The sequence below is a fragment of the Leptodactylus fuscus genome, chromosome 5, assembly GCF_031893055.1.
Source record: "Leptodactylus fuscus isolate aLepFus1 chromosome 5, aLepFus1.hap2, whole genome shotgun sequence".
NCBI classification, from domain to species: domain Eukaryota; kingdom Metazoa; phylum Chordata; class Amphibia; order Anura; family Leptodactylidae; genus Leptodactylus; species Leptodactylus fuscus.
In genome coordinates this window covers 201,817,948-201,844,377 of record NC_134269.1, presented here as the reverse complement: position 1 = coordinate 201,844,377, position 26,430 = coordinate 201,817,948, and the positions used below count along the sequence as shown (strand labels likewise).

Below are 26,430 nucleotides of genomic sequence, written 5' to 3'. Positions count from 1 at the left end.
GGTGAGAACAGTCAAGGACAATCCAAAGACCACCTCCAAAGAGCTGCAGCATCATCTTGCTGCAGATGGTGTCACTGTGCATCGGTCAACTATACAGCGCACTTTGCACAAATAGAAGCTGTATGGGAGAGTGATGAGAAAGAAGCCGTTTCTGCACGTACGCCACAAATAGAGTTGCCTGAGGTATGAAAAAGCACATTTGGACAAGGCAGCTTCATTTTGGAAACAAAAATTGAGTTGTTTGGTTATAAAAAAAGGCGTTATGCATGGCGTCCAAAAAGAAACAGCATTCCAAGAAAAACACTTGCTACCCACTGTAAAATTTGGTGGAGGTTCCATCATGCTTTGGGGCTGTGTGGCCAATGCCGGCATCGGGAATCTTGTTAAAGTTGAGAGTCGCATGGATTCCACTCAGTATCAGCAGATTCTTGAGAATAATGTTCAAGAATCAGTGACGAAGTTGAAGTTACGCCGGGGATGGATATTTCAGCAAGACAATGATCCAAAACACCGCTCCAAATCCTCAGGCATTCATGCAGAGGAACAATTACAATGTTCTGGAATGGCCATCCCAGTCCCCAGACCTGAATATCATTGAACATCTGTGGGATGATTTGAAGCGGGCTGTCCATGCTCGGCGACCATCTAACTTAACTGAACTTGAATTGTTTGTCCAAAATACCTTTATCCAGGATCCAGGAACTGATTAAAAGCTACAGGAAGCGACTAGAGGCTGTTATCTTTGCAAAAGGAGGATCTACTAAATATTAATGTCACTTTTCTGTTGAGGTGCCCATACTTTTGCACCGGTCAAATTTTGGTTTAATGCATATTGCGCATTTTCTGTTAGTACAATAAACCTCATTTCAATCCTGAAATATTACTGTGTCCATCAGTTATTAGATATATCAAACTGAAATGGCTGCTGCAAACACCAAAATATTTAGAACTAAAAATGATTAAGATTAATAGGGGTGCCCAAACTTTTTCATAGGACTGTATGTCAGCCAAATAGAGCCGATTTGTTGTAAAATAATAAAAAAACACAACTCCTTTGTTGTAGCTTTTCTAAGCCCTGGTAGACGGAGCAAGCACCTGCAGAATGTTATGGGCAAGTACAATAGCTAGGATTTAAAAAAGGTGTGCCATTAAACAGCGCCCGCCATTACTCCCAAACACTCCAGGTCTATATTAAAGTAAGATCTAGTGAAAAGCAACGTAAAGCAAATGTCCAGAGATGTGAATAGTAGTATGGCCGTGAAAAGCTGAAACTACTAGTATAATACAGTACTGCTATATACTGACTCACAATATGGATTGTAAGGTTTAGGGTTTGGGTATAGGACTTTGTAATGGGTCTCCCCTCAAAACGTATCTCCGATTACTAGTACAGCTGAATATAAGAAACTTTGTAATATATCTTTATGAAAGAATAATGTATAATTCACCATTTATCAGACTGTATCCATCTACTATTTAGCACCCGTATCATTATCCACCCTCACACAATGCAGTCTATGGAGAGGAGGAGGAGGCTGATGTACTCCGTTTCATGCCTTATTTTGTATAGTAGTAGAGCATTATCCTGAAGAAAATAATGGTGTTAAGGGCTAATTTACACTGAGTTTTTGCAGGCAGATTTTCCGGCTCAAAATCCACCTGCAAAAAAGGTTCCCATTCATTTGAAGTAGTAGTAGTATAAGAAGTAATAGTATAAGTAGTAGTATAAGAAGTAGTAGTAGTAGTAGTAGTAGTAGTAGTAGTATAAGTAGTAGTAGTAGTATAAGTAGTAGTAATATAAGTAGTAGTAGTAGTAGTATAAGTAGTAGTATAAGAAGTAGTAGTAGTAGTAGTATAAGTAGTAGTAGTAGTAGTATAAGTAGTAGTAGTATAAGTAGTAGTATAAGTAGTAGTAGTAGTATAGTAGTAGTAGTATAAGTAGTAGTAGTATAAGTAGTAGTAGTATAAGTAGTAGTAGTAGTAGTAGTAGTAGTATAAGTAGTAGTAGTATAAGTAGTAGTATAAGTAGTATAAGTAGTAGTAGTAGTATAAGTAGTGGTAGTAGTATAAGTAGTAGTATAAGTAGTAGTATAAGTAGTAGTAGTATAAGTAGTAGTATAAGTAGTAGTAGTAGTATAAGTAGTAGTAGTAGTATAAGTAGTAGTAGTAGTAGTATAAGTAGTAGTATAAGTAGTAGTAGTAGTAGTATAAGTAGTAGTAGTAGTAGTATAAGTAGTAGTAGTAGTAGTATAAGTAGTAGTAGTAGTAGTATAAGTAGTAGTAGTATAAGTAGTAGTATAAGTAGTAGTAGTATAAGTAATAGTAGTAGTAGTATAAGTAGTAGTAGTATAAGTAGTAGTATAAGTAGTAGTAGTAGTATAAGTAGTAGTATAAGTAGTAGTATAAGTAGTAGTATAAGTAGTAGTAGTAGTATAAGTAGTAGTAGTAGTATAAGTAGTAGTAGTAGTATAAGTAGTAGTATAAGTAGTAGTAGTAGTATAAGTAGTAGTATAAGTAGTAGTAGTATAAGTAGTAGTAGTATAAGTAGTAGTAGTATAAGTAGTAGTAGTAGTATAAGTAGTAGTAGTAGTATAAGTAGTAGTAGTATAAGTAGTAGTAGTATAAGTAGTAGTAGTATAAGTAGTAGTATAAGTAGTAGTATAAGTAGTAGTAGTAGTATAAGTAGTAGTATAAGTAGTAGTAGTAGTATAAGTAGTAGTATAAGTAGTAGTAGTAGAAGTAGTAGTATAAGTAGTAGTAGTAGTATAAGTAGTAGTAGTAGTATAAGTAGTAGTAGTAGTATAAGTAGTAGTAGTAGTATAAGTAGTAGTAGTAGTAGAAGTAGTAGTAGTAGTAGTAGTATAAGTAATAGTAGTAGTAGTATAAGTAGTAGTAGTAGTATAAGTAGTAGTAGTAGTATAAGTAGTAGTAGTAGTAGTAGTAGTATAAGTAGTAGTATAAGTAGTAGTAGTAGTATAAGTAGTAGTATAAGTAATAGTAGTAGTAGTATAAGTAGTAGTAGTAGTATAAGTAGTAGTAGTATAAGTAGTAGTAGTAGTATAAGTAGTAGTATAAGTAGTAGTAGTAGTATAAGTAGTAGTATAAGTAGTAGTAGTAGTATAAGTAGTAGTATAAGTAATAGTAGTAGTATAAGTAGTAGTAGTATAAGTAGTAGTATAAGTAGTAGTAGTAGTATAAGTAGTAGTATAAGTAGTAGTAGTAGTATAAGTAGTAGTATAAGTAGTAGTATAAGTAGTAGTAGTAGTAATAGAAGTAGTAGTGTTAGTAGTTGTTTACCATGTCATATGCAGTTCCTGCACCACTTGACATACACAAAAAGTAATGTTATTCAAATATTCCAAAGACGGAAATGACCAGAGATGAGCGGATGTCACTTGTTTAACCACTGACCTAAACTCAGGGTTAAAAATTGAAATCTCACCCTTATGCCTTGAACATCAAAAGGCCAAAATGGATGAAACTGTAGATGAACAGAATATTCATGTACAAACAGTTGGATGGTAAGAAGAATACATATTATTTACGTAGCACCAACATATTCCTCAGCACTTTACAACTTGTAGGATGGATGATGAGACACATTGCAATTGTTTTTATTTTCTTCCTTTTGTGCCTGGTCCTGTTACATTCCAGGTGACCTTTGAACTGAGAACTAGTCACAGATTGCGGGACGCACAATGAAAAGAATGTGAATGTATATACTGTACATATGTATAGCGCAGAGGAAATGAAGATCAGGCTTGTAATGACTGCAGTCACCGAGCAGGAAGGACACAAGGCTCTTATCCTGGACAGGATCTCTAGTATGAAGGATTGTGTTATGTATGAAACATTTACAAATGTAGAGACTGTATATTCCACGCACAAGGTTTTCATCCGTTATGTAATTGTTTGTAAGTGCATTGTGGCGGCGGCACCATTCAACTTTGCTAGAGGTCACCTCCACAAGCAACCAACTAGCTCGCTGCCGACTCGCCAGGAGCACAGGCTGAACATATTGTAATCTATGGCCTGATAGAATGGTACACGAACCCAACTAGGACCCAAAATTCCAACCAATACAGCCATAAAAATCCACAACATGGACAACAAACCTGCAAAAAATGACAATAATAATACATTTTAATAATAATATATTTTATTTATATAGCGCCAACATATTCCGCAGCGCTGTACAATTTGTAGGGTTCAAATACAGACAAAAAGATACAATACAAAGAAATAGTCACTTCACACAATGGGACTGAGGGCCCTGCTCGCAAGAGCTTACAATCTATGAGGTAGAGGGGGTGACACAAGAGGTAGCAGGGGTAGCATTGCTTATACACTGGTCAGACAATTGTCATTACACAAACATAAAACTTTATGAGCCGTCACCAGTCGTGTCCTTTAACATGTGGATGGAGCTTGGACATATAAAGTTAGCCTGAAATGGCATCATATCATGTGGGGTAATGTGGGAGCGGGGACAGAGGAGGGTTCATTTTAGGGATTTACATTACGAATTGGGATAGGCCTGTCTGATAAGATGTGTCTTTAGTTTGCATTTGAAACTGTAGAAATTGGGAGTTAATCTGATTGTCCGGGGTAGAGCATTCCAGAGAAGTGGTGCAGCTCGGGAGAAGTCTTGTATACGAGCGTGGGAGGTTCTGATAATAGAGGATGTAAGTGTTAGGTCATTGAGTGAACGGAGAGCACGGGTTGGGCGGTAGACAGAGATGAGGGAAGAAATGTATCAGAATATTACCCTGATCCCTAATGGCCTATATTCAGAGTCACAAATCGGGGTGGAATAGGGAGAGATAGGATTCCTTATGTTCATCTCCTGTTTTATCTGTATACCGTAGTAGACATCTAAGCAGATAATCACAAAGACAAAGTCAGTGGCATTTACTATGACAAAGTTATCAACCTCTGCTGATAATATATGGTGAAAAGCAAAATCCTGGGGTATATGTTGTCCTGTGTCACCATAGCAGTGCTGTGTATATTATTCATACAACACGTCGGGATCATAACTCTCTGTAGATATGTATTAGGAGAGCCTTTTATAATCCTGCAGTCCTATGTAAATAATACTAATGTAAGACTTTGTAAATACCTAGGAATGATGCCACTTGTGTAAAAAGAGTTATTATGTAGCCCCAACGACATTTAGAAGGAGAGTGCTGAGTATTTGGGAGTGGGCAGATCCTTCCTCCGTGACTCTGACGCACTTTTAGCCCTTGCGGTGACCGGTTTTCCGAGCCACAGACGTTCATCGCTTCTTTTCACGATTGTTTTCTTCCTTTTCAAAGTTTCCTACTTCTACAATGTTTCATTCTTCGTAGACAAGTGATGGATGTCTTTCCCATATGACACTTGACATTTGTCCTTCGTGGACAGAAGAAGTAATAAGAGGCATCTGGGTCGAATGTCACCCCCAGTTCTTTCTTCCCAGAGATGGAGCAGACCTTTCATGAATACATTGTATTTCTCATCAAACGCCCAGGACGCTTTATATGTGTGTGAAGAAGCCATTGTCATGTCCAGGCCTAAAATCTCCTATGACTGCTCTGCACACGGAACCTGGCAAAGGCTACGACAATGGATTCTGTGCAAGTAGATTAGAATAGGATTAAAAATGTCTCCATGTCTTCTCCAGCCAAGAGTAAAGTGAGACGGAGAAACGTTATTAGACGGAACATTGTGAAGCTGTAAGAGTTGGAAAAAGTCACATTTCATAAGTGATGAAAACAGAATGAAGTAAACTTGGATAGTTGTTTCAGGATATGAATAGAATATGGATGTATTGCAGAGATTAGTCTAGATTTTACGTATTTCAGATGTTGATGATCCGGATATGTTGACTTTTCTGATTGATTTATAATGTTGGAACCATGGATATCACCATTCCCATGGTCTGGATACAGATTCCACATGCTCACAAGTATCGAGAAGGATATGTTTGTAGTCAGTAGATATATTGTTCTATGTTTATTGCGCAGTGACGTGCCCAGCTTCTCAAAGGTCTGTCCCATTTTGGCGTTGGTCCAGTGTTATCGATGGAATGAAAATTCTGATTTCTATGGGTTGGTTCACATCTGCGTTTGGTAATCCATTCGGGGAGTCCACATGGGGACCCACCGAATGCACTGGCAAGCAGTATACAATAAAAGCACATGGACCCCACAGACTATAATGGGGTACGTTTGTTTTCCACGAGATCTCCGCACGAGTCATGCGGACAGAAAAGTAGATTGTGAAGTAGTTTTCAGTCTGCATGTTCCGTGCGGTGGTCACGCAGAGAGTACACGGACCCCATTTTATAGTCTATGGGGTCTGTGTGCTTTCACTGCCAGTGCGTTCAGTAGTCCGTTCGGGGGGTCCCCATGCGGACTCTCCAAATGGATTACCAAACGCAGATGTGAACAAGGGATATTATATGGATTGGGTATGTTCACGTGGTGGATGCAATGCAGAATATAAGAACGATCTTCTGCTTATGATAGCTTATTATTGTGCAGGAGTTTGGACATAATCACATTACATCCCATATATATATATATATATATATAGTCCTATGAAAAAGTTTGGGCACCCCTATTAATCTTAATCATTTTTAGTTCTAAATATTTTGGTGTTTGCAGCAGCCATTTCAGTTTGATATATCTAATAACTGATGGACACAGTAATATTTCAGGATTGAAATGAGGTTTATTGTACTAACAGAAAATGCGCAATATGCATTAAACCAAAATTTGACCGGTGCAAAAATATGGGCACCTCAACAGAAAAGTGACATTAATATTTAGTACATCCTCCTTTTGCAAAGATAACAGCCTCTAGTCGCTTCCTGTAGCTTTTAATCAGTTCCTGGATCCTGGATGAAGGTATTTTGGACCATTTCTTTCTACAAAACAATTCAAGTTCAGTTAAGTTTGATGGTCGCCGAGCATGGACAGCCCGCTCTCAAATGATCTGAAAACAAAGATTGTTCAACATAGTTGTTCAGGGGAAGGATACAAAACGTTGTCTCAGAGATTTAACCTGTCAGTTTCCACTGTGAGGAACATAGTAAGGAAATGGAAGACCACAGGGACAGTTCTTGTTAAGCCCAGAAGTGGCAGGCCAAGAAAAATATCAGAAAGGCAGAGAAGAAGAATGGTGAGAACAGTCAAGGACAATCCACAGACCACCTCCAAAGAGCTGCAGCATCATCTTGCTGCAGATGGTGTCACTGTGCATCGATCAACTATACAGCGCACTTTGCACAAATAGAAGCTGTATGGGAGAGTGATGAGAAAGAAGCCGTTTCTGCACGTACGCCACAAATAGAGTTGCCTGAGGTATGAAAAAGCACATTTGGAGAAGCCAACTTCATTTTGGAAACAAAGATTGAGTTGTTTGGTTATAAAAAAAGGCGTTATGCATGGCGTCCAAAAAGAAACAGCATTCCAAGAAAAACACTTGCTACCCACTGTAAAATTTGGTGGAGGTTCCATCATGCTTTGGGGCTGTGTGGCCAATGCATCGGGAATCTTGTTAAAGTTGAGGGTCGCATGGATTCCACTCAGTATCAGCAGATTCTTGAGAATAATGTTCAAGAATCAGTGACGAAGTTGAAGTTACGCCGGGGATGGATATTTCAGCAAGACAATGATCCAAAACACCGCTCCAAATCAACTCAGGCATTCATGCAGAGGAACAATTACAATGTTCTGGAATGGCCATCCCAGTCCCCAGACCTGAATATCATTGAACATCTGTGGGATGATTTGAAGCGGGCTGTCCATGCTCGGCGACCATCTAACTTAACTGAACTTGAATTGTTTGTCCAAAATACCTTTATCCAGGATCCAGGAACTGATTAAAAGCTACAGGAAGCGACTAGAGGCTGTTATCTTTGCAAAAGGAGGATGTACTAAATATTAATGTCACTTTTCTGTTGAGGTGCCCATACTTTTGCACCGGTCAAATTTTGGTTTAATGCATATTGCACATTTTCTGTTAGTACAATAAACCTCATTTCAATCCTGAAATATTACTGTGTCCATCAGTTATTAGATATATCAAACTGAAATGGCTGTTGCAAATACCAAAATATTTAGAACTAAAAATGATTAAGATTAATAGGGGTGCCCAAACTTTTTCATAGGACTGTATATATATATATATATATATATATATATATATATATATATATATATTAGATTTTGATTTGATACATCAAACATCCCAGCCCTTCTTCATTTCACCTTTTTCTTTCCCATGGGCTTACAAGTGTGTCCACTGTTAACTCAAATCTTATTAAGGAATTTCTCAAGCGACTCGATACAATATTGTGACCATATGATAACACAACCACTGGGTGTCAGACCCCCACGGATCACATTCATCAGATGAATATTCTATTTAGGGCTGGGAACCCATGTAGCCTGTCCAAAGGATAGGTCATAATTCTGTGGCGAAATAACAACCTTGGTATCGTTCCGAATCTTTTGTATGAGTAGTACATTGCGATGTGCATTATTACATTGTTTCTCTTGTGTTCCATTTAGGATATTTTCCCATCGGAAAGTGCTAATAACAGAAGGTCCACACCAGTTTCCCCGCGAGGCAGTCCCAGTGATGTCCGTCCCATGCTCAACACTCAATACAACAATCCATCCAGACTGTACACAAACAACAACAACAATACTGTAGACTCACAGCTATCATCACATATGGGCAGAGTCAATATCTCTTCTCCTCAAAGGTACCGTCCACTTCGGGGTCTTCACTCTATCATGTATTGTTCTAGTAAATGATCAGTTTATCATCTGTACCTGCCATTACATGAAATCTCTCCTGAATCATTGAGGAGAATTTATTAAGACTGGTGCTAAATGTGTCTGAAATATCCAAAGGCTTGGGCCTGTTAATCATTTATGTGTACTTTCTCGAGAATGGAGATATACTTCAGTCCTGGACTGACACAGATTTCCTATTTAAGTTATAGAAAACTTGTCGGCTCAAGGAATCTCCGTTCCACCTTGATTTTTGCCGTCCTCGACTCACTTTTATAAAATGGGCAAATGGGGCACACATAGAGGCAAGAGTTGTATCATTGGGCTAAAAAAAGGCCCATGCCACAACAATTCCCATCTATACCTGTTTTCTGGCCTAGCGCGAATAGTAATTGTACCCCATTATGGGTATATACTGGAGATTTTGTCTGCCTTCAGTTTGTAGAATCGGAGGTAACTACAGTAACTGCTAGCCGTATGAGGTCTAATGGAGTTAAATGGGTTAGCCAGGATTGATTTTTTATGGCATATCCTCAGAATAGGCGATAAATATCTAATCAGCTGCATGGGGCCACTTTCAAAGCCCATACTATAGCCTATATAGTGGCCGCGTGCCAGTGTTGCAGTTCATCTCCCATTGACATCATCACTCACCACCACCAATAGCCTATCCAAGGATAGGCCATAAAAAACAAACCCTAAACCAACCCTTTAAATTCCTTTGTCACTAACTTTGGAGACAATGGGGGTAGATTAACAAACGATAACTTGAATGTTCATAGCCAGTTTTACTGGAGTCTGTTTCAGTGAGTTGCACCAAATGTATCAAAGGCTGCACAATATTTGATAAATTTGGTGCATTTTTAAGTCTAAGGCTGAGTTCACACGGGGTATTTTGATCAGGATTTTGAGGCCGTATCCACCTCAACATCCTGACCAAAAAGACGGCTCCCATTGAAATCAATGGGAGACGTCAGTTCTTTTTTCCTGGAGATGGTATGTTCCTACTCCCGGAAAAAAGAACGGACATGCTCATTCTTCAGGCGGAGTCACCTCTCGAGTCCACTTGAAGACACTCCCTCCTCCCGACTAGGCCCATTCATTTGAGCCTAATCCCGAGCGGAGAGCGCAACTGGATGCTGGAGCACTGCACCAGCATCCAGTCGCGGCTGCCTGTATTTTGGACTGGAACCTGAGGCGGCTTCCCCCTCAGGTTCCAGACCAAGAGACCCCGTGTGAAGCCGGCCTAATACTTTCGTCTAGAGAGGTTACTACTAGAGTTGAGGCAATCTTGAGATTTCAAGATCGATTTTAAAAATCCAATTTCCGATTCTTTTCCAATTGATCGTGAAATTTGCTCGATTGCCGATCAGAATCCGATCTTTAATGATCCCGATCCTTAACCCTAGTCAATGCTTCTCTATGGGAAAAGTCACTTTTGGGGTTGAGCCGATCTTGAGATAACCTCCTCGATCCCGCTGGAAAAGATCAGGTCGGAATTCCGATCGCGATCGTGAAATTTACTCGATCGCCAAATCCAATCTTTTCTGATCCCGATCGCTCAACCCTAGTTACTTCACTTTCTATACCACTCCCTACTGTCGTGAAATTGGCACAAATTTTGCAACTTTTTAGCCCCTATTTTCGTGATTATTCGACACCAGAATTCTGTTGTCTACGGCTTCATAAATTCTACCCAGTGACTCTCACGGTTAATATAACATATACCAGAACACCAGTAGTCTGTAGCAGGCCGGGTATACAGGGACCATTGCAGCAGAATCTGGTTTGTAGTTAGGAAATGATCACATTGCTGGAGACCTTAGTATCAAGTGTTCAGGTCTGATGTACTATATATACTATATATACAGTGACTGTGTGGCGGAATCCACCATGAAAACAACCTTGTGCAGAACGTTTGGATTCCATCTCCCATCCAGCTGTGCCGAATCATATGGATGTATACATTACACTGAAAGGAAATCTGTGTGTATACAGTAATAATGCCAAATATGGTTTACTAAATTGAATTTCTGAAAGCGCACGGTATACATTTATCAGCAGAAATTGCTCTTTTTTGTAAATAGTGAAAAAAAATGCCGTAGCCTATGTTTAGTATGAGAACAGCAGATTTCAACAAGATGTGGTTTTTGGTAGCAAACCGCTTGAAATGTGTCCGATTTATAGCCAGGTTTACTTAAATATTGTGTAGGAAATTACAGCAGAATTCAGCAAGGTCAGATTTCCCAGTGAAAGAATTTTTAGAACATTTTTGTAACTGGTAAATGTTTCCCATCACTGCCTTCCCTTATACTAATGTGACATACATAGTATATACAGTCCTATGAAAAAGTTTGGGCACCCCTATTAATCTTAATCATTTTTAGTTCTAAATATTTTGGTATTTGCAACAGCCATTTCAGTTTGATATATCTAATAACTGATGGACACAGTAATATTTCAGGATTGAAATGAGGTTTATTGTACTAACAGAAAATGTGCAATATGCATTAAACCAAAATTTGACCGGTGCAAAAGTATGGGCACCTCAACAGAAAAGTGACATTAATATTTAGTAGATCCTCCTTTTGCAAAGATAACAGCCTCTAGTCGCTTCCTGTAGCTTTTAATCAGTTCCTGGATCCTGGATAAAGGTATTTTGGACAAACAATTCAAGTTCAGTTAAGTTAGATGGTCGCCGAGCATGGACAGCCCGCTTCAAATCATCCCACAGATGTTCAATGATATTCAGGTCTGGGGACTGGGATGGCCATTCCAGAACATTGTAATTGTTCCTCTGCATGAATGCCTGAGGATTTGGAGCGGTGTTTTGGATCATTGTCTTGCTGAAATATCCATCCCCGGCGTAACTTCAACTTCGTCACTGATTCTTGAACATTATTCTCAAGAATCTGCTGATACTGAGTGGAATCCATGCGACTCTCAACTTTAACAAGATTCCCGATGCCGGCATTGGCCACACAGCCCCAAAGCATGATGGAACCTCCACCAAATTTTACAGTGGGTAGCATGTGTTTTTCTTGGAATGCTGTTTCTTTTTGGACGCCATGCATAACGCCTTTTTTTATAACCAAACAACTCAATTTTTGTTTCCAAAATGAAGCTGCCTTGTCCAAATGTGCTTTTTCATACCTCAGGCAACTCTATTTGTGGCGTACGTGCAGAAACGGCTTCTTTCTCATCACTCTCCCATACAGCTTCTATTTGTGCAAAGTGCACTGTATAGTTGACCGATGCACAGTGACACCATCTGCAGCAAGATGATGCTGCAGCTCTTTGGAGGTGTCTGTGGATTGTCCTTGACTGTTCTCACCATTCTTCTTCTCTGCCTTTCTGATATTTTTCTTGGCCTGCCACTTCTGGGCTTAACAAGAACTGTCCCTGTGGTCTTCCATTTCCTTACTATGTTCCTCACAGTTGAATCTGACAGGTTAAATCTCTGAGACAACTTTTTGTATCCTTCCCCTGAACAACTATGTTGAACAATCTTTGTTTTCAGATCATTTGAGAGCGGGCTGTCCATGTTTGGCGACCATCAAACTTAACTGAACTTGAATTGTTTTGTAGAAAGAAATGGTCCAAAATCCCTTCATCCAGGATCCAGGAACTGATTAAAAGCTACAGGAAGCGACTAGAGGCCGTTATCTTTGCAAAAGGAGGATGTACTAAATATTAATGTCACTTTTCTGTTGAGGTGCCCATATTTTTGCACCGGTCAAATTTTGGTTTAATGCATATTGCGCATTTTCTGTTAGTACAATAAACCTCATTTCAATCCTGAAATATTACTGTGTCCATCAGTTATTAGATATATCAAACTGAAATGGCTGTTGCAAACACCAAAATATTTAGAACTAAAAATGATTAAGATTAATAGGGGTGCCCAAACTTTTTCATAGGACTGTACATACAAAGGTCCAAAGATCCAATGGCTCCTCTAGGCATAGCATAGCCCCATTCACCTGGCTGCAGATATGGACACAGCATTGAGGTGACCCCTTAGCTATCTCCGTCAGAAGTGACCCCTGTTTATAAAGGGTTTGACAAGAGGAAGGATCTCGCTCTCTGTAAGACTAAACGTGGCTGGTTCCTAGGGGGTTAAAGGTAAAAGACCTAAAGACTATTTCCATATTGCGGTGTGATCCGTGGTCTTCTTGTTTTCTTCTAGTATTGGTATTTATGATTCCTAGACTTTGTCTTTAACACTCCATGTGTGTGATACAATATATAGTATGCTCGGTAGACAGCAAGAAAGTCTTCCCCCTACATGACATGCTTTCCTTATATTTATACCCCATAGTCTTACTGGCAGCACAGTTTGTGGTTATACCACAATAACTGGATATATTTATTTTCCATCACACTTTTTAGTAGATAGAATTTCCCTCCAAAATATAATAGGATGAGCAGGCCCCTAACCATCATGATTTCCAGCAAAAAAACAGTTTTCCCTGGTTTATATAGTGGGATTGTTCTGGTATACTAGATTATATCAGTCCCTCCTCACCATCATTAATATGGAGGCCCATGTACATATGGCGGCCTGTCAGTGTTATCTCTACAGCAGATGTCCACAGGCTTCTGCTGCTGTATTGTTCTCATGTCTAATATACAATGAGATCTGAATAGACAGTGATACAGCCGTGGTTATGTTGTATGACTGATATATTTGCTCATATCTAAATGAATTACCCGTATATACTCGAGTATAAGCCTAGTTTGTTAACACAGTTTTTGTGCTGAAAAAGCCCCCCTCGGCTTATACTCGAGTCAAGCAAACAAAAATTTATTTTTATTTTTTTTTTGGAGGGGGGGGGGAGGTCTATGACCAGTCTCAATCATAATGTTTGGAATCTCCCATAAAATAGTGAAAAAAAAGAAGGTTTAAAAAAATATAATAAAATAAATAAAAGTTGTAAATCCCTCCTTTCCCTAGAATACATATAAAAGTAGAGAATGACTGTGACACATATACACATTAGGTATCCCTGTGTCTGACAGTGCCCGGTCTACTGAATATAGGGGATCTGCAGTGCTCCTGTTCCGTCGTAATAGGACACTGCAGATCCCCTATAGTCAGCCAGGCTGAATTCCAAGTGGGGGAAGAAAAAACAGTCCTCAAGCTCAGGGAAGGGGCAGACAGACAACCAAAACACCCCCTCCCCTTTCCCAGCACTACTACTACTGCACCCAAAAACTCTGACCATTTTAATTTTTGAAATTTTCCAGTAGCTGCTGCATCCCCCCCCCTCGGCTTATACTCGAGTCAATAAGTTTCCCCAGTTTTTGTGGTAAAATTAGGGGCCTCGGCTTATATTCGGGTCGGCTTATACTCGAGTATATACAGTACCTGAAACTCATTGGACGTCTTAATACGATCTGCTTTTCACAACACTAGTCGCTGGAATACGTGTGGTCAGTATAGGATGAGTAAAGGATTTAGGTTTCTCGAGTTATTATTTTGGTAGAAAAACTAGTGTAGAACATGGGACTCCACTTTTTGAAGATCCCTTTTCTTTCTGCGATGTGTGTATTGCAGAAATGGTCTTATATTACTAAATCCATCCTCTGAATGCCATAGGAGAGGAGTCAGTGCTCAGGACTGTCAGTACAATAGTTTGGGGTACATATAGATGGAGTAGAGTTAACCTGTGTGATATCCTAGTCATTGGAAAATGTTTTTCCATTGAGTTATCTCCGGTTATTGTTGTCTTCTGTGATATCTCGCTCTTTAACCAATGGCAGACGATCAGGGTTAACCGTGCTATGTCTGTAGATTCCCAGTCTCCATATCCCGGGTTCATACAAAGGGCTGCCTCAAGAAATCTGATTATGAAAGTAGGACAAAGTGTTTACTTTACTTTATCCCTAAGTATCTGCGGTATTGGACGTCAGATTTATGTCTATTCCACGTTCAGTTATTCAGCACATATATCTGCAGTATAGTTATCTTACCTGCAGCATTGACAAGGCATATTGGAGAGTATGGCACTATATAGGACATGATCATACATAGTCCAGTCACATTAATGTGTCAAAATCCAGAATAACCCCCTTTGGCAGAGCGGACCACTGCGAGAGGTGCAGGAAGAGAGGGGATGTTGTGATGATGTCACTGGGATGTTGAGCCATGCCGACTCCAGTGCCGTGGTCAGCTTCGCTAGGTTATGTGGTTGAGCATCCACCGATCGAGGTGGACCCACAGATTCTCGATTGGGTTCAAGTTTTGGGAATTTGCTGACCAAAGGAGTACAGTAAACTCATCCTGGTGCTCCTCCAACCACGCACATACACTGCGAGCTTTATGACACTTCGCATTGTCCTGCTGGTAGATGCCATCATCCTGAGGAGAAACATTTCGCATGTAGGGGTGAACATGGTCCGCAAGGATAGATGCATACTTGTGTTGATCCATCGTGCCTTCTACAATGATGAGTGCACCCAGATGGTTGATGTCACGCGCCTTCTGTCATTGGTTATTTAATGTTGACGTCAAAAGTAGGCGGTGGTCACATTAATAGGACTGGACTGTGTATATATTGTATGTTTTTCAGCCATATAGTCCATCAGTACCAACCTGTTCAATTATTTTTTGTTGGTTTGTCATCGGCAGTGTCGATCCACAGAGAATTACCCCAAGAAGCCGAAATGGGACACACATTGAGTCAGATGTCTACAAAATGCTTCAAGATTATGAAGAACCCGTGTCACAGCCCAAGCAATCGGGATCATTCAAGTACTTACAAGACATGCTAGAAGCTGGAGAGAATGGTTAGTAGGCCTTATTGTATCCTATGTTGATATATAAAGATCATTATTCCTTCTGCTGTATAACTTCTTCAACATATATGGAAGATTTGCACAGCATTGAATCTGTCCATAGAATAGGGGATAATGTGCACATAAGTGGGGGTCCTACCGCTCAGAAGTAGGATTGAGCGATCGTGTTCGGAAAAGATCGGATTCCAATCGGCGATCGAGAAAATTTCACAATCGCGATCGGAATTTCGAACACGATCTTTTTAGGTGGGAATCGAGATCGGTGATTATTTCCCACAATGCTTCGCTACAAGCCAAGCATTGTGGGAAAAGCTAACAATGTTAGCCTTCACACTGAGTATACGCTCCGCTCATTCTGAGCGGAGTGTATGCTCAGTGTGAAGGCTCCGCTGCGGCTCCATAGGATTGAATGGAAGAGCCGGCACACAGCCTTAACCCCCTGTGCGCCGGCTGCGTCCATTCATTCTAATGCGAGACTAGCTAACATCTCTAGTAGCTACTTACCTGCAGAGATGGCTGGTCCGGTGCCCGGTGTTCTCATTCTTCTTCGCCTCGCTGCCCCCGCCTCTCAGGTTAGTGTTAAAGAGCTAGGAAGAAGGCGGGGCTTGTGGCTTAGGAGAGTGTGAGCGGGTACAGGGTGGGGAAATGTGACGTCTCCCCTCCCAGTACCCACCCACACTCTCCTAACCTGGGAGGCGGGGGCAGCGAGGCGAAGAAGAACGAGAACACCGGGCACCGGACCAGCCATCTCTGCAGGTAAGTGGACACCAGGGGGGACTAAGTAGCCAGAGAATTTAAAAAAAAATCCTCTGACTACTTAGTGATTAAAAAAAATCACTACACAGCGTGGATTCTAACAATTAAAGTGTTCAATTGTTAGACTCCATGCTGTGTAGTGAATAGGATTGTTTTTAGAATCCGATCTCCGATTAGTAAAAAAATCCCATTGACTTGCATTGGGATCGGAATTGGGATCGAGATCGGGTTCGAATGAAAAATGATCGGAAATCGGATTTCAAAATCAATCCTGAAAAGTCAAGACTGTCTCAACCCTACTCAGGAGGATTGGGGACATTGTACATGTAGTGGTGGTTGGACAATATGCACGTCACTGCGCTGTTTCCATGTTTCCCCTAATGGCCGGATTAAGCTGTTGAAGCTGAAACCAGATAGCAGGCCTGCAGGCCCTGTGACAGTCACGTCTCTCATACTACATTATACGTGACAATAAGCAGGGAGGTGCCGGTAAAGAATATTATACATAGTGTTTGAGGTCACTAATAGACGCATGACCGACCAATGAAAACTTCTGTGTAATACAGGTAGAACTCTGGATCTCTATTTTGACCAATAGAGACGTAAAATCGTAGCTGAAATCACATTCCGAGAGATAAAACCGTTCCAACAATAGTAAGGTAGCCTATGCATAGAAATGTGTGGATATATTAGCGGGACTGGAAGAGCTGAGGCGGTTCTATAAATCCAGCGCCGCGAGTAGTTAGTAGTTATCCATTACAGAAACAGGCAATTTGCCTTCCCTAAACTACAGTGTACTCTACGTCTGGTGAATAAATACAGAGAGAAACATAATCTTATCAGGAAACGTATGTTTAAAGTACGCTGTAACCCTCTCCGAACCAGCGTCAGATCTTTGCTGAACGGTGCAGATACCTCTATAGATTTTACAAATAAGTGAGCGCCACATAGTTCATTGTTACTATTATGTACCGTGATAATAAGATCCCTGCCAACAGCAACAGCCCCTCCATCTGTCTGCGAGTATCCAGACCCTACTGCTGCCCTGACAAGAACGGCACGAAGAAAGCTTCTGTGTTATCTTAGGATGAACACTGCAACCACATAGGCCAAGTTCTCTTAAAACAATAGACAAGAAGGCATGGGAGGTTTCTATGGTTTCTGCCTGCCGTTCAATTGTAAATGCCCAATTGCACGTGTTCTGCAAGTCCAGCATAGGAACAGACTGGTTCATTCCCAGCCATTATCTTATTAAAGACGTCCAGCTCATAGATCTAGAGATGAAATACAGGCAAAAGTCAGAAGTAAGAAAATGTGCAAGAGGTGAATTGCCTGAATGGTATGCATTTGAAGGAAGAAAGGGTTAAGGTGTAGGTATCGTGGGGAAGGGAGCTCAGTATCAGCAATGGTGCGGACCCAACCAGTCAGAGACAGGGACACAAAATCTGTAGTAAAAAGGTTTATTTAGAAAAACAGCAAAATAAATAAATCCTTACTTCAGACACAAAATGAGCAAAATAAAATACAGTCTGTCTGTCTGTCTGTCTGTTCTCTAATGCGAACCAAACGACTGTACTGATCTTCACCAAATTTGGTACAGAGATACTTCAGGTATCCGGGAAGGTTTAAGACGAGACTCCAACTCGCTCAGACGTATTGTTGCTGAGATACAGCATTCCAAACACAGTGCCCCCCCCTTAGCCAATACAAACCTAAAAGTCTTTCTCTCATATTCCAACTGCAATACACACGGTCACTCCACATACACAATACAACACTGATATCCAGACTGAGAGGATTAGATACATGCGTCTGCACACAGTACCACACTCCAGAGAATTAGATACATGTCTCATCACACAGTACCACAAGGGGGAGGATTAGATACGCGCATCTGCACATAGTTCTACACGCCAGAAGATTAGATACACGCGTCTTCACACAATACCACACACAGGAGGATTAGATACACGCCACTGCACACAATACCACATGGGGGAGGATTAGATATATGCCTCTGCTCACAGTACCACATGCCAGAGGATTAGATACCTGCGTCTGCACACAGTACCACATTGGGCAGGATTAGATATGCGCCTCTTCACACAATACCACACGGGGAGGATTAGATACGCGCATCTGCACACAGTACCACACACCTGAGGATTAGATATGTGCATCTGCACACAGTACCACACCAACAAGGATTAGATACTTGCGTCTAAACACAGTACTACACGAGGAAGGATTAGATACAGCTTTACTCCAGGTATCCATAACAACCAATCTCAGGTTTTTCACTGATATCCAAAATGAGATACACATAATCACATGACGCTTATGGACATACACACAAACCACATACAAAATACACCAGTGCAAAATTGAACAATTCTTATGGGGCCACTACACAAATATAAAATGTAATATACCCATGCGAAGCCGGGTCCTCCTCCTAGTAGTACATATAAACTAAAACCCCCAAAAAAACGACCAAGTCCCCCCCGTCCCTAACCACATTGCAGGCTCTGGCTGTTGTTCTTTCTCTAGTACAATGGCGCAGATGATATCCGTGTGTCGCCTGTACCTCCACATTCACTTCCTTCAGTCAGTCCAGGCCACAAAATGGACAGGTATAGAGCCTAGTCTGAGTTTACCCCGGGCTCATGGCCATATGCACAGACCCGTGATAATACATGGCCATGGATATGGGCCCAGAGACATGAATGAGTCAGCGTGCTAGCCAAGAGAACAACATGTCCATGGAGCCAAAGGATGCAAATAGACTTGAGATCTGGGCAACACCTAAAATGCTGGACTGTCTGGGTCAGCTGAGGCGCCCCCATGACCATAGAGCCCCGTGCAGGTGCAATGTTTGCCCTGTAGCTAAAGTCTCCCTTTTTGTGGTAAACAGATATAGATGGAAATATAAGGACGTCATCACTGAATTATTCTATGCATTGTAGTATCTATAACTTTAGCTACAGGGATCATCTTCAGAGTTTCAAATACGTCTCACCCTTGCAGGAGCACAGAGCCTTGCCTTTGTTTAAAGAGCGCTCGAGGCGTGCACGTCTGTTCATATTGTTTCTGTAACTAAGCCATCTCCTAGTTTCCCTGCCAGTAAATGCATATAAACAGAAGGATTATTGAAGCCAAGTGTATATCATGTTGTACAAAGATAATATGTTCCCTGCACAGTGTTCAGGTGAGCAGTTGTTGGTTTGTTTCACTTGGCACGAGGACACGTTCATATTGTTATTAATTGGAGCAGAAACCATTAATCTGACCCTTAGTGAATTCCTTGTACAGTCCAGATAATACTAAAGGGGAAGCCACAAGCACAGGCCGAGCTTCCTCATGTCAGCTCTGCTGGAGCAATGTAACCTCCAATAGGTTATTATGTAACGCAGCGACCTAATATGTCTCCACATCTGTACAAATATGGGCGACATCTTGTAGGAGAGACTGGTGCAGACCACGGAAATGAATCACAATCCGGCAGCCTGGTTGTGTGACCCAAAGTTACTCAGCCCCCCATCCAATGACAATTTACTGCTAGGGTTGAGTGATCGTGTTCGGAAAAGATCGGTTTCCGATCGGCAATCGAGAAAATTTCACGATCGCCATTGGAATTCTGAACACGATCTTTTTATGTGGGATCAAGATCGGTGATTTTTCCCACAATGCATTTCTTAGCCTTCACACGGAGTATACGATGTATATTCAGTGTGAAGGCTCCGCTGCGGTTCCATAGGAATGAATGGAAGCAGCCGACACACAGCCTTAACCCCCTGCGCGCCGGCTGCCTCCATTCATTCAAATGGAAGGCTAAACTAAATCTCTAGCAGCTACTTACCTCTAGAGATGGCTTCTCCAGTGCCCTCCTTCTTCTTGTTTCGCTGCCCCGCCTCCCAGGTTAGTGTTTAAAGCGCTAGGTAGGCGGGGCTTGTGGCTTAGAGTGTGGGCGGGTACAGGGCGGGGAGACGTGACGTCTCCCCTCCCAGTACCCGCCCACACTCTCCTAACCCGCCCACACTCTCCTAACCTGGCAGGGAGGGGGCAGCAAAGGAAGAAAAGTAGCGTGGAGTAGCAGCGAGGCGAAGAATGAAGGCACGGGGCACAGGACCAGCCATCTCTGGAGGTAAGTGGACACCAGGTGGTAGGTTTGCTTTTAAAATCCGATCTCCGATTAATAAAAAAATGCCATTGACTTGCATTGGGATTGGAATTGGGATCGAGATCGGGTTCAAATGAAAAATGATGGGAAATCGGATTTTAAAATCGATCCTGAAAAGTCAAGATCGGCTCAACCCTATTTACTGCCCTTCAGAGTAACTGAGCTCACCCATGTAGATGGACAAACACCTTCAATAGCAGTTGGCAAAACTGATATTTTGTTCAATTCCCCCATATACATTCACCGCTGCCTGTGTATGGGGGAGAGGGGAATAAGTCACTCCTAGACACATCACTCCTTCACTACCCTAGTCCTATGGATGTTGTCATGGACCTCTACACTACCCTAGACCACGTTAGAAAAATGGCATCCACCACCGTATATCATATCACACAAGGTTGTGAAAATGTAGCGAGATATTTTAAGAGCCGAGAGCAACGTTTCGAACTGCAAGAGCCCTTCTTCAGGCAGTTAGGATATGAAGGCGTGACTGCTGCCACGTATCTAGAAAATATAATCGTGGGGTCCTGGAGAAATGGTTCTGGTAAAGAACCCAAAGATGAGGGAAGATGTGTGTCTTCCCTTAGCAAGCTCCAGATGGGCCCTTTTTTGCCCCCCGCAGTATACAACCACCTTTCTTCCCCCCACACTGTATACGATCCCCCATTTTTATGGCACGCCTACAGTCTATGTTAGGCCAGGACCTATTGTATTATTGCAATAGGTAGTGTGCAATAATTTACTCACCCATTCACACTCTTGTCCAGGTCAGCCTCTATTGCCACCTCCAGGGTGAGCTGTAGCCGACGCCGTAGGGTGCTGGCGTTGCGACACAAATGCAATGCCACCCAGTCAGTTATTGGTCTGCTTTTCCTGGCTTCATATAACATGCCGTGTCTATAATAGTAATATTCTCTACCTGGCAATCCAGCGATTGTTCTCCTGGACCTAACGTGTTGCTTTCTTGCATCTCACTAAACGTTACGGACAAGGAAAGCTGAGCCCAGACAGCCGACGTCCAGATTTCTGTCAGAAGCCCAGTGTTAACTTTCAAGAAGCGGTTTCAGATCTGTCCGAATTGTCAATGTGCCGCCATGTTGCAGTCAATCTCAGCCTGTTTGTTAGAGGTTTAGGCAGAATTCTGTATAAAGATCTGATATACTATTTTTATACTTGGCAGGTGAAAAGCTAGAAAGACCGGCCAGCTCTAGGAATGTCAAGTCTCCGGTGTCTAAGCTGAGCAGTCCACTGACTGGCTTACAGATGCTCCCAGAGTGCACCAGATGTGGGAACGGGATTGTGTAAGTGATAAAAATTACAGAAAAAGACAGAATTGCTACATAATGTGAAGTTATACAGATTCTTGACAACTTTGTGTTCTACTTTCCATATGTAAATCTTTTGGGGCTCATGTACATGTATAGGGAACATGTTCACCACACACCAACTTATAGAGAAATTACCACCCATGGTGTATTTATACATCTGCCCCACTTGGCATGTCTCCGACCTTTTCATAATTTTGGCACATCACAGGAGATCTAGTAGACCCCTTTGCCAGTCAGGGACTTGTATAGATTCCAGGTATAATGCACCAGTGTTCCGGCATGGGTTATAGTAAATTGGTCGCTCCTGCCGTATCCCGCTTCATTCGCGCTCACTTTTCTCGAACGTGACAAGCAGTTTGAAAGATGAACAAGTGGCATATTTATGGTTGCTTCCTTTATAGGTTTACGTGGCCTTATACAGGGCTTCTCTTACCTATATCACAACTATTCCACCATTGTCTTCTCTTGGCGAACCTTTTAGAGACCGAGTGCCCAAACCGCAACCCAAAACCCACTAATTTATCACAAAGTGCCAACACAGCAATTTAACCTTAATAATGTGCAGATCCACCATTGTACACAATTACAGACCTGCAAAATATGGTTATAGGAATGGGGCTTTATAAAGCTTTCTGCTCCACTGTGACTCCCACACAGTACAATCTGCTCCACAGTGGCCCCCACACAGTCCAATCTGCTCCACGGTGGCCCCCACACAGTACAATCAGTTCCATGGTGGCCCCCACACAGTACAATCTGCTGCACAGTGGCCCCCACACAGTACAATCTGCTGCACAGTGGCCCACACACAGTACAATCTGCTGCACAGTGGCCCCCACACAGTACAATCTACTGCACAGTGGCCCCCACACAGTTCAATCTACTGCACAGTGGCCCCCACACAGTATAATCTACTGCACAGTGGCCCCCACACAGTTCAATCTACTGCACAGTGGCCCCCACACAGTTCAATCTGCTGCACAGTGGCCCCCACACAGTACAAACTGCTCCACGGTGGCCCCCACACAGTACAAACTGCTCCACGGTGGCCCCCACACAGTACAATCAGTTCCATGGTGGCCCCCACACAGTATAATCTGTTCCATGGATGGGTGCCCACAGAGAAGGCTCTGAGTACCACCTCTGGCACCCTTGCCATAGGTTCGCCATCACGGGACTAAGGGCTACTTCTATGTCCCTGGATAGTAGGATATAAAATAAACAGCAGGGGGGCCAAGGACCATATACTTTTTGAAATGTAGTCCTTCTGCTCAGACAGTAAGACAGCCCATCACTTTCTGGAGTGTTGTTTTCTATGAATGCTTGCATAGTTGTATGGTAAGTCATTGTCTTTTCTCCATTATTGCACAGCGGTACCATAGTCAAGGCACGAGACAAGCTCTACCACCCAGAATGCTTTATGTGCGATGATTGTGGCCTCAACCTGAAACAGAGAGGCTATTTCTTTATCGAAGAGCAGCTGTACTGCGAAACCCACGCCAAGGAGAGAGTCAAGCCTCCGGAGGGATACGACGTTGTGGCTGTTTATCCCAATGCCAAAGTTGAACTTGTCTAAGCAATGAAGTCTACAGCCTTACACAGCAATACTCCCAGAGCCCGGCCCACCAGACATAACAGATTGACATTCCCCTGACAACATCTCCATCCTAACTTTATATCCACAAAAACAATGCAGAAACACAATGAAAAAGCTTTAGAATATACATTTGCTTCCTGAATGACTTACACTGACCATAATATCTATAGGGAGCCATGTCGGAAAGGTTTCTAACACTTTTGCATTAACTTTCCATATGTTTGCATTGCTGTTGTGTGTAATCCGCAGTCTACAATTTGTCTTCTTTTGGCACCAACAGAATCTTCTGTAAATACTAAATAAAATTCCTCTTCTGCTCTAATAAAATATATTGTTTTTAGTATTTCTAAGCTGTGCCTTTGTTATTTCTCACAATATGGACGATAACATAATAGGTTACGGTACAGGGGTTGTCCGGGGGTAGGAAACTGTAAAATAAAGTAGTCTATAGGGTTGAGCGATCAGGATCGGCAAAGATCGGAGCCCGATTGGCAATCGAGCAAATTTCACGATCGAGATCGGCTGGAAAATGATCAGAAATCGGATTTTGAAATCTCAAGATCGGCTCAACCCTAAAAGTGACTTTTCCCATAGAGAAGCATTGACTAGGGTTGAGCGATCGGGAAAGATCGGATCCCGATTGGTGATCGAGCAAATTTCACGATCGGGATCGGCTGGAAAATGATCAGAAATCGGATTTTGAAATCTCAAGATCGGCTCAACCCTAAAAGTGACTTTTCCCATAGAGAAGCATTGACTAGGGTTGAGCGATCGGGAAAGATCGGATCCCGATTGGCGATCGAGCAAATTTCATGATCGGGATCGGCTGGAAAATGATCAGAAATTGGATTTTAAAATTGATTCTGATCAGCTCAACCCTAGTAGTCTACACTAAACTTATAGATGTCCTACAAGTGTGGTCCTTATGGTCCAATCATAGTCCTCAGGACTTACATGTGCACATGTTGCACTAGACCACTGAGGCCAGTGATTGGTGGCAGTAGTCATATGAATGGTTAACGTGACGCCATTGCTGCAGGATCGGTGGGGACCAGACTGATGGCAGGATGTAGAGGAGCGATTCCTACAATTTTTCAGTATTTTTAGACAATATTTGACAATACTTTCCATATAACTGGTAATCCTGTTGCAGTCTTTGTAGATGTTCAGTTATGACCTGCTTGTGTCAGACATTGGTAATAGTCCGTGGCCCGGGATGTGAATGACTCTTTTTGTACATGTTGCATGATTTTGCTCCTAGATGCTACTGTATAGTTAACATACACCACAAAGTGAATCAGCTATAAAAGTCGGGAAGAAAACGCGTCAAACAAGTTGAATACTGTTTTAGCTCTGAGCTTGTATGTCCGACGTTGGTCTAATAAAGTATCTGCTGATGATATGGCGGACTGGCTGTGTTGGGAGGACCCGCTGACAATGAATGCTCTTTGGCCACGGTGAGTAATGAGACTCATTCCACAGCTTGTATCCTGTCAATTGCCTGTGAATAGATGTCATTCTGAAAATACGGCTAGTCATTAGGGATAGCATTCCAGCCCTGCAAGGATTAGCTGTAGAAGTCATTTCCTCTATGACTGGACTCTCCCATCTTAGTCACTGACTATAAGTGCTACACAATGCTGGACAATACCTTCAGTAACCGGGTAAGTGACCACACAAGTGACTTTCTTAGTGACTACAGCTTGTTCAATTACACAATAATCCAAAAAAATATCCTAAATAGAGATTGTTGCCAGGGTCCTGCCTTCACATCCAGAAATATCTGCCTGGCGTATATAGGATCGCCTTACACTTCATGAGTTCCTACGGTTTCTCCTTCCAACATTCCAAAAACTACTAAAAGGTTGTTAAGCCTTGTTTAATATTAAAGCAATGGTGTGTTTGAGGTAGGGACGTTACATAGACTTGAGGCCCAATAAGACACATGGTCATAAAATCCACAATGTAATAGTGGTCTTCTCAAGGCTAAGTCCCCTCATAGTGGAACGCAGCAAAAAAAATTAGGCGGAAACATATCAAGTTTTTATACCACAGCAGTTTTCATGTGTGTAGCTAGATTGCTTCTGTAAGACAGACTCAGGTGCCGTCACCTTACTATGCCCCTGGGGTTTGCCCCCTGCTGTTGCGTTAACCTGTACACTGAACAAGTTATTCTCTCCTTCCCTGTAGGATGACATATCACACATAATGTAATTGTTATCTTCACTGCTCACTGTTCTCCCCATTCTCTCTCTCTCTCTCTTTCTTTCCTTGAAGAGATTGTGTTTCTCATGCTGGGCAGCAGATAATGCAAAGTGAAAGAAAAAGAATATATTAGGCTCTATGGTATTGTTTGGGCTCTTTCGATCAGGTATTATGTTTTCGAGCAGATTTCTTTTTGGTTGTGTAACCAATGTGAACCTTATTAAATTTTCAAGATGTATAGGTGTTGTACGACAGCATCACTAGAAAGATAACGTGAGTCAGCGTGTCCTTGTATGCTGCACAGACAATTTTAAGAGGCCACTTGAAGCGGCAAAGACCAGGGCACAATTCCGCAGATAAACAGCAGTGATAGGGCACCTGCAGATGGTGCGGCCTATGCGCTAACTGCCGGGAGACACCTACTGGATGACTCCTGCAAGCATCACGTTTCTGCACGTTTCCTGTGGAGACCACCCAGACCTCATTATAGTCTATAAGGTCCACGGGTTTCTTTTAGCTAACCACTTTTTAATACGTATAGATCTCCATTTGGGGGGTCCCGGAACGGAAACCCGAATGCAGACGTGAACCGGATCTAACATGTAACCTTTATCTACAGAGTTAAGCTGGTGCTTAGTACTACTTAGTACTACTACTTAGTACTTAGTACTACTTTAAGGTACTACTTTAAGGTATCCCTATGACTACTTGTATGTACATATAGTGTCATGAGAGGCCCGTCAGTGGTCGGTGAATATATAACAATTTGTGTAG

The 26,430-nt window shown here is 41.8% G+C and overlaps 1 protein-coding gene across 1 annotated transcript in view; it reads left to right on the top strand.

Annotated features, from left to right (window-relative positions):
* Positions 1–23,794, top strand: part of PDLIM4 (PDZ and LIM domain 4) — a 110,624-nt gene extending 86,830 nt beyond the window's left edge. Inside the window, exons 4-7 of the mRNA XM_075275052.1 lie at positions 8,562–8,758; positions 15,424–15,581; positions 21,707–21,827; positions 23,226–23,794. Coding sequence (XP_075131153.1) covers positions 8,562–8,758; positions 15,424–15,581; positions 21,707–21,827; positions 23,226–23,430 — 681 coding nt within the window. The 3' untranslated portion in view covers positions 23,431–23,794. The remainder of the gene's footprint in view (positions 1–8,561; positions 8,759–15,423; positions 15,582–21,706; positions 21,828–23,225) is intronic.
* The last annotated feature ends 2,636 nt before the right edge of the window (positions 23,795–26,430 follow it).